Consider the following 10,103-nt stretch of genomic DNA (forward strand, 5'->3'; position numbering starts at 1 on the left):
CTTTCATTCTTTCGAGTTTTGTATTAATGTAAAAAGAAAGAATTTAACCACACTATACATCACCATAGAGCTTTTTAGTATTCTTGGAAGGAAGAGTATTATAATACATAGTTGTATTTTATTTATTTGTTTCGTATTAGTTTAGCATATATGTATGTACATATGTATTCTTATATATTTACATTAAACTTAGCTGCAATAGATGTCCTACACTTAAATTAAAAAAAAAAAAAACTCTAAGATACCTAACACTGCTTATTTTAAAGACCTAGTTCAGATAAGAGCCAGATTGGCTTCGATAGCGTTATATGGCTTTATAAAGACATTTGTATGTGTATGTCTATTTCTTTACATGAGATCAGTTTCAAATATAAACAATGCATTTTTTATATTCACACCTCGTTAGAAATAAATTATTAGGAAAGAAATAGAAAAAGAATTCCATTTTGGTAAGGGTAAGTGTGAAGGGACAAGATAGACAGATATTCGAACAGTTCATTCACTATCGTTAAAAATAATTTTAAGTAATGTTTCCCCAATGTCCTCTCAGATTCCTACTGATCAATTAGCCCTTCTGAAGCCAGTAATGGTGCATGGCCTCAGTAAATAGATTTAGCTGAAGTCCTTTTAATAACAATTGATGATTGACTAGTCTAATATAGAAATTCCTAATTTTTATAACCACATAAACAATTTTCGATCTAAATCATTTAAACGAAATTTTTTAAAATAACTGACACTATACCTAACTTTTTTCCTATATCCCAAGCCACAATATGCCATGAAATATATACAGCACGAGAATCAAATCTAATTCACAATAGTAGGACCCTCCTTCAATATTCATATTTCAATAAAAAAAAGGTTTGCATATTTTCACAGTTTTGTTTGTCTTACGTGTTTTTCATCCAATGCAAAACATTTTCTATTTCTAACATTGAGCACATTCTCATACCCTAAAGCATACGCACCGAAACACAGCCACATCAATTTATGCACCAAAAAAGTTTCTAATAATGGATTTATGTTTGTTAAACTATATTTTGATGTGTATTTTTTAACTCAAAAGTAGATTTTTGTTTATTAAAAAACCATTTATCTAAATACAGATGAGAAAATTGGACAGTGGCCGTGACTACGCCTAGAGCATTTATTACATAAATCAAAAGTAATTTGATTCCGGAATATGGAAAACAAACAAATAACTACACTGCGTTTTGCCTACATAAGCTACATTCAAATAGGAGTTTTTGGAGCGCATCGAATATAGCAGCAGTAAATTTTATTTTATTTTTAAGTCGATTAATATATAAAATTAAAAACAATATTATAAAATTGTATTTATTTTTTAAAAGATATAAATATATTTGCATTTCAATTAGTTGTTTTTGTTAACATATTTAATATAAGACAGTTGACAATATATATTTATGTAATGTATAACATTTAATATTTTAAGAAACTTCCATAACCATTTCGTTAACTTAACTATAACAATTTGTAAAAATATTTATGAACACAAAAAAATGAAATTAAAATAATACCTTCCATAATAAAGTTAAATTATGCAAACCGACATTATAAGTATTACAATAATAAACAACAATTATATGATATCTTCTCAATATGTGCAATTTTAAAAGAATAAAGAAATGGTGAAGTATTTTATTAAATTTATAAATAAATGGAAACAACATACAATTTAGTTCAGAAAAAGTAAGAACGGAGTTACGTTCGGCCGGGTCGAACTTACTACATATTCCACCGCGAACTGTATTGTAGTAAAAAGAAACAAGGCTTATTTCTTGAAGGAGTATAATATCTTAACTGATGAAAATCACTTTACTTACATACTTAGCTAGCCCATTACAGAACATTTGTTCCATAAGCCGAACTAAGAAAAGATATCCAATTCCCTCTGTTTGTTGCTTTGCTTTCTGGAATGCCTCGTCTTTTCATTTTGTTATCCACTTGTTTGCTCCATCAAAGCCTTGGCCTGCCAAATCTGCGGGCACCGCCATATGGCCCAGGTGAAAAGTGCTTACACCTGGATAGTTTTTGCGGATTCAGAAACTACAATGTTCATAGGTGAGAAAAATCAAAAAATAAAAAAATCGGCGGAGGGATTTTCAAATAAATAGCAGTCAAAGTTCACATTTTTAGGGGTTTTTAGGTTTTTACTGTTTTACTTGGAAACCGCAAGTCCTATCGTATTGGGACTAAAGGAAATGTTGTAGCGGTGAAAATCCTCTACAATATTTTCTTTAGTCCCTTTTCGACAGGACTTGCCGTTTCCAAGCAAAATCCTGAAAACCTAAAATAAACCAAAAATTGGGAACTTTGACCGCGATTGCTTTAAAAGTCCCTCTAGCGATTTTTTCTTATTTTTGGATTTTTTTCATCCATGAACATTGCTGTTTCAAAAATCACAAAAACTTCCCAGGTGTATGCGGTTTTCACTTAAAGTTAGTTAAAGGGCATCGTGCATGGCATTGTTTTATAAGGAGGTGATACAGTCTGTGCATTGTCCCAATTTGAACTTCTATACCTCAAAAATGGTAAAACCTACGAAAATACCATTAAGGTCAATCTTGTAGAGAATTTTCACTGCTACAACATTTCCTTTAGTCCCATTATCACTTGTGGTTTCCAAGTAAAACCGTAAAAACATAAAAAAAACCCCTAAAAATGTGAGCGTTGACCGCGATTTATTTGAAAATCCCTCCTGCGATTTATTTTTTGTTTTTTGATGTTTCTCATCTATGAACGTTGTAGTTTGTCTCGTCCACAAGGAAGGAGAAAAGACAGGGTGCTCAAACTACAGGAATATAAGTCTGCTCCCTATTCACGGTGCGCCTTAACGAAATTTAAATGGAAGGAGGTTACACCTGGGAAGTATTTGCGGATTCTGAAACTACAATGTTCATAGATGACAAAAATCAAAAAACAAAAAAATCGCCGGAGCGCTTTTTTAATAAATCGCGATTCAAGTTGACACTTTTAGTTTTTTTAGGGTTTCACAATTTTGATTGGAAATCGCAGGTCCTATCTAAATGGGACAAAAGAAAATGTTGTTGCTATGAAAATTCTCTATAAGATTGACCTTTATAATAACTTCATAGGTTTTACCGTTATTGAGACATAGAAGTTCAAATTGCGACAATGCATTGACTGTATCGCCTCCTTATAAAACAATGTCATGACTGCAATTTCCCAACTTAAACTTATATATCTCGAACATGGTACGGTATATAATAATGAATTTATATAATTCATACTTGATTTAAAATTTTTAGGAAAATTAAGTACAAAATAAGTAGTAGCCAATACAAATCGAACTGTGTTCAAAATTTGCCTTCAAAACTATTTTAAACGAAAAATTTTGCCTGCAGGAAAAAAGAAAGTAAGAAAATAAAAAGTTTTTGCTAAAATTCGCAAATACTTTTTGTAAAAAATCGCGCGATTTTTTTTTAAACATTTTATAACCTTAAATAGTGAAAATATTAAAAAAAATCGCGCGATTTTTTTACAAAAATATTTTCACAATTTAAGAAGATAAAAACTTTTTGTTAAAATATTCAAATACTTTCTTAAAAAGGAAATGCGCCGCAGTCGAAAATATTTTTGAAAAAAATCGCTCGATTTTTTACAAAAATTATTTTCACATTTTAGAAAGATAAAAAGTTTTTGTAAAAATATTGAAATACTTCCTGCAAAACGAAAAGCGCCGCAGCCGAAAATATTTTTGAAAACATTCAGATACTTCCTGAAAAACGAAATGCGCCGCAGATGAAAAAAATCGCGCGATTTTCTTAACAAATATTTTCACAATTTAAAACTTCTCCGAACTGCTACTTACATAATTTCGGGTATGATTTCGATTTTAAATTAGGCCTTCTAAAATGTATAAGTCCGCTTAAATTCTAACTTCTACTCTAAAATTTAAAAAAATATATAGCTATAAATTTCAATATTAAACAAAGAAATGTATAAATTAAAGAAAAAATCGTTGGGTGTTTTGTCCGCGATTTTTTGGGTGTTATCATAACAGCCAATCCTCTAGAGAATTTTCACAGTTACAACACTTTCTTTAGCTCCATTTAGACAGGACCTGTGGTTTTCAAGCAAAATCGCGAAAACCTAAAATAAACCAAAAAAATTCGCATTTTGACCGCGATTTATTTAAAACTCGCAGGAGGGATTTTTTCTTGTTTTTTGGATTTTTCTCATTTATGAACATTTCAATTTCAAAATCCGCAATAACTTCCCGGATGTAAGCGGTTTTTACTTAAAGCTAGTTAAGGCTCATCATGTATGACATTGTTTTATAAGGTAGCGATACAGCCAATGCATTGTCCCAATTCGGACTTCTATATCTCAGTAACGGCAAAACCTACGAAATTATCATAAAAGGTCAAACTTGTAGAGAATTCCACATAGCAACAACATTTTCTTTTGTCCCATGTAGATATGACTTGCGGTTTCCAAGTGAAAACCTCCTAAAAATGTCAACTTGAATCGTGATTTATTTAAAAAGCGCTCCGGCGATTTTTTTGTTTTTTGATTTTTCTCATCTATAAACATTGTAGTTTCAGAGTCCGCAAAAACATCCCAGGGTGTAAGCACCTTCCATTTAAATTTGCTTCAAGAGCACCGTGGCAGGGATACGAGGTTGTAAAAAAATTCATAATCTTAATGTTGACAGGTGGGAGGTATAACACTGTACAACACAAAAAATAATTACAAGATAATTCGGCCAGATTATGAAAGAGAACCGAAAAAATAAGGCACTTGTATCGGCGTTTTACGTCGGGAAGTAACCTAAATAGGCGTGGCAAGTTCCGCCCATTTATACGGGTCTTGAAATATTCGACATCAGATTCCTTGGAATCTTTGCATTTTAGGTATATTACTGACAACAATGCGGGGTATCCTTTTATGAAAAAAATCAACCCTCATGCGAGTCACTAAAAGGGTCTTTTTGGTCCTTTTTTTTTAAAACGAATACACCAAAACTTTATCTGAGTTTATTAAGTTTTGTCCCACAAAACTTCATTCTAGATAGAAGGCGTCAAAGACAAAAATATTCTCCATCAAATTTCAATGTAAGTCACCGAATAAATGAAATATGTATTTACAATACATATCAACAAAATGTGTACATCAAATTTGATAACAAAACACCCAAAAATTTTTTGAATAAATTTGTTTTGTTCTTTTTTCGAGTTTATGGATGAAAGTAACATGAAATTTAGTTTTAGACGAAAGGTGTTAAAAGAAGAAATATTCTACACAAAATTTCACTTTAAGTCCCAGAACAAACTAGATATCTAAGTAAAACACTTTGTTAAGGAAGTGAGGTTACAAAATTAGATATTATAGGTAGAAATTATTTGTTAAACTTTTAGACTCTTCATTAAAATTTATTCCATACTGAGTCAAAATATCCTAAAATACTTCACTTTTTGGGAATTGCGTCAAAAGAAGAAATGTTCCAAATCATATTTCATTATGAGTCTCTGATCAAAACAAAATTGTAGCTATAATATTTAACATCTCCAGAAGCTTTCGCTTTTTATATATGACTAGCAAAATGCCCGCTACTTTGTGTGCGGAAAGGGAAGAATATACAAATAAACAATATTTAATATGAAAATTGTGAACACTAAAAATTTTGATGTACCAATACCTATTTTAATTGATATTTAATTTCATTTAAATACCGTTCGTACACCTTTAGCTCGAATTTCCAATAAAAAATGCCTTATCGCATCCTACACGTTAATATTTTAAATTTCAGTTCACGTTTCATTACAACGGTACGGGTAGTTTAAAAATTGTATCTACGTTTTCCAACCGAAGTAGTTGTAACTTCGAAATTTGTGATATCAAAATGTATTTCCGTATTTCCAACACCAGCTTTATAACTGAGCACTCAGCGACCCCCATACCTAATTTCGAAATTTGTGTGCATTTAAAACAATTCCTTATCTAAACACTAACACAGAACCTAATACAACAATTTTAATTTCAGCTATATTCCTTTATGCAACACCAAAACGGTACCAAATTTAGTACTTAAAATAGGTAATAGTTTCAAAAATTACATCCCTATATCAAAAACTATATCGCGACAGCGATACACATTTACAGCTCTATATATTCTTCCAAAACCAAATATGTATGAAAACATCCTCCTTATCTCAACTATATACCCCAACTGTTATCCTAATACCGAATTTCAAAATTTCAGCTCTACCTCTTATGGTACATATATCCACAATGACATCCATAACTCAACCTTACACACCAACAGCGACTATACTACTATTAAAATCAGCTGCCATCTAGTGCCAGACTATAAATGGTGGGCTGCTGACTAAAGCTGCCCTAGAATAGGGTTTCTATGGATATATTAGCGTATAACTCCGTTATCTGACCACGTACATTAAATTACATCCCTATATCAAAAACTATATCGCAACAGCGATACACATTTACAGCTCTATATATTCTTCCAAAACCAAATATGTATGAAAACATCCTCCTTATCTCAACTATATACCCCAACTGTTATCCTAATACCGAATTTCACAATTTCAGCTCTACCTCTTATGGTACATATATCCACAATGACATCCATAACTCAACCTTACACACCAACAGCGACTATACTACCAAATTTCCGAATTCCATATACCAAACTTAGTACCATTTAAACTTTCGTACGAAAGTACGAATTTCAATGACTAACTCAATCCTCCATTCTGGCAGTAATCCTTATTCTGTATTTCAGAATTTTAGCTCGGTGCGTTCACCAAATCCAAATTTTATCACATTAAGTACAATTTAGTACTATTGGTAAACATAAAAACGAATTTCAAAGGCTACTTAAATCCAGTAATCTTAATTTCAAATTTCAGTACCATTTAGTACTTTTTCGTTACCTAACAGTGAGTATTTCCAATATCATTTCAGTCATCAACGACCCTCATACCAAATTTCAGAATTTTTACACATTAAAAAACTCCTTATATTATCGTTCATGCAATAACAAAATCGTACCAAATTTAGTACTCTATCAGTTCCCCTAAACCCAATTATAGTACTTTACATATAAATACATAACAACGAAGTTCCGAAACTTCCTCTTAAAACTTCAAAAATTCCTGCTAACCCCTTTACACAATAACAAATTTTATCAAGTTGTGTACCATTTAGTACTTTTTATAGTATGTATTTCCAAAACCATCTATATATCTTAACCCCACATACCAACAGTGACTCTAAGAACAAATTTTAGAATTCCACCCGATACAACATTTAGACTTATTTAGTACTTTCTCCTAACTCCAAAAATACAGATTTCAGCTTTGTCCCTACAAAATCAAAACTACAAATTGAGTACCATGCACAGTGGATCCACCCATTGGCCAAAAATAAAAAAATGAATGTCAAAATTTTGGTACAACTTTTGGCAACTCTGACAGCTATGACATGGACCTTTTTAAAAATATATTAGTTTTTGTTTCATTCGACCGCGATCTTCTTAAGAATAGCTTCAAAAGTCGGAACATTTGACTAATATTTTTTGTTGTGAGTACAACCTATATTTTAAGCGCTAGTAAATATATTCAAAATATCGCGAAACTAATACATATAGCAAAATGGATTTTGAAGGAGGAGGTAATAGCTTAATTTTGATTAAAAAATTGTGTTTTAGCGTGTTGTGGAATTCTAGTTAGCTGCTTATTTTCTTAGTGTATTTTGTAATGCCAATTCGATCATATACTTAAATTTGACCTAAGGTTTTAGTCATGATGCCCACCAGTGCCCACCTCGGGAATAATTTTCCAAAGTAGTTCATGGGTTTAAGATTATTCAGTATTAAAATCAGCTGCCATCTAGTGCCAGACTATAAATGGTGGGCTGCTGACTAAAGCTGCCCTAGAATAGGGTTTCTATGGATATATTAGCGTATAACTCCGTTATCTGACCACGTACATTAACATAATTGGTATCAGTGGCAAGATGAAGAAATCTTCTTCCAAATTTGTCTTACGTTGGCGGTACGTGCTTTCCAGGAAGAACGCTATAAGATCTATATTAAAAATTTTACCAATTTTCAGACAAAAATTTTGATTTTTTTTAAATCCGCTAAATTGGTTGGATTTTATGTTGTTTTGGAGATTGGTTTGTTTCCCCAAACATATTTTTGCATCATATGATAATCGGGACCGTTGTTCATGTTATTTTGTATTAACAGCATAAAACAATTTTTACCGTATACCCCCTCCAGAGGGGAAAGGGGAAGAATGTTACGCTCGTGGTTTCTTAAAACACTCTTCGCAGCAGCACAAACCGGTAACCGGCGCATTGGCTTGATTTATACACTCTAAATATTTTTGGCCACTTTCTCCATACAAGTGGATCCACTGTGCCATGGTACGTATTTTGCAATCACATCTCTCAAACCTACACTGACAATTATACAAAATAACAACAGTAATCTTAATTCCAAATCTGAGGATTCCAGCAGTATCTGTTCGTCCAATATCAAATTGTACCAAACTTAGTTACATATAGTACTCTTCATACCCATAAATACGATTTTCCAAAACTACCTCAACTCTTTACTTTAACAGCAATTTTAATTCCAAATTTCAGGATTCCAGCTCTAACCCTTCAACCAAGTATAAATTGTACGAAATTTCATATTTTTTGTACCCATAAGTACGAATTTCCTCAATCCTACACTGCAACTGTAATCTTAATTCCAAATTTCAGAATTCCAGCGCTATCCGTGCACCGAAATTTAATTGTATCAAATGTGGCGCCATTTAGCACTTTCCGTACCCATAAGTACGAATTTCCACAACTACTTCAATCCTACACTCCAACAGTGCTCTTAATTCCAAATTTCAGGATATCAGTTCTATTCGTTCACCCAAATCCAAATTAATTCTACCTCAATCCTACACTCCAACAGTAATCTTAATTCCAAATTTCAGGATTCCAGCGCTATCCGTTCGCTTAAAAGTCAATTGTACCAAATTTAGTACCATTTAGTACTTTTCGTACCCATAATTACGAATTTCCAAATCTTCTTAATTCCTACTCTCCAATAATAACCTTAACTCCAAATTTTAGGGTTCCAGGCTTATCCGTTCAATCACTTCCAAATTGTACCAAATTTAGTACCATTTAGTACTTTTCGTACACATAAGTAAAAATTTCCAAAACTACACATATATCTCAATCTTACTCTTCAACAGTAATTTTAATCCCAAATTTCAGGTTTCCAGCTATGTCCGTTCACTTAAATCTAAGTTGTACAAAATTTAGTACCATTTAGAACTAGTTGTACACATAAATACGAATTTCGAAAACTACCCCCATATCGCAATCCTATGCTCCGGCAGTAATCTTAATTCCAAATTTCAGATTTCTATCTCTATCCGTTCACCCAAATCGAAGTTGTACTAAATTTAGTACCATTTCGTACTTTTCGTACAATTTTATACTTCGTCAGTAATCTTAATTATAAATTTCAGATTTCCCGCTCTATATTTTCACCCAAATCCAAATTGCACTAAATTTAGTACCATTTAGTACTTTTCGTACACATGAGTACCAATTTCACAAACCATTTGCTTTTATAAACACCACTTCCCAACCTTCATTTCCATAACAAATTTCAAGTTTTTAGCCACATCCGTTCAAAATATACAATTGGTACTAAATTTAGTACTTTTCGTACACTTATAGGTCGAATTTCCAAAAACCCTTTGGTACATCATTCTAACTCTCAATCAGTTACCCTCGTTCCAAATTTCAGAACTGTAGCTCTTTCCGTTTGCCTAATACAAAGGGTGCCATATTTAGTACTTTTCGTACCTTTCTAGTTCGAATATCCAAAAACCCAGCCTTATCTCACCCCTATACACCAACAGCAACCCACAGTAAAAATTTCAACTTTCTAGCTTCAGCGGTTTCGTCTGTGTGATGATATACATACATACATGTCACTCACTCACTCATCACTAAGCTCTTTTATATATGTACTAGCAAAATACCCGCTACTTCGTAAGCGGAAAAGGAAT

General features: G+C 32.2%; 1 protein-coding gene across 5 annotated transcripts in view; it reads left to right on the top strand.

Annotated features, from left to right (window-relative positions):
- Prip (aquaporin prip) overlaps positions 1-1,577 on the top strand; it is a 69,498-nt gene extending 67,921 nt beyond the window's left edge. For 4 of the 5 annotated variants that reach the window (XM_073968095.1, XM_073968093.1, XM_073968092.1 and 1 more), the window contains one exon: positions 1,110-1,577. In XM_073968095.1, coding sequence (XP_073824196.1) covers positions 1,110-1,145 — 36 coding nt within the window. In that variant the 3' untranslated portion in view covers positions 1,146-1,577. Of the gene's footprint in view, positions 1-769; positions 865-1,109 lie in introns of all 5 variants that reach the window. The other variant, XR_012410269.1, reaches the window with a different exon arrangement.
- The last annotated feature ends 8,526 nt before the right edge of the window (positions 1,578-10,103 follow it).

This window comes from Musca autumnalis, unplaced genomic scaffold, assembly GCF_047663935.1.
Source record: "Musca autumnalis isolate F117 unplaced genomic scaffold, ASM4766393v1 scaffold_2, whole genome shotgun sequence".
NCBI classification, from domain to species: Eukaryota; Metazoa; Arthropoda; class Insecta; order Diptera; family Muscidae; genus Musca; species Musca autumnalis.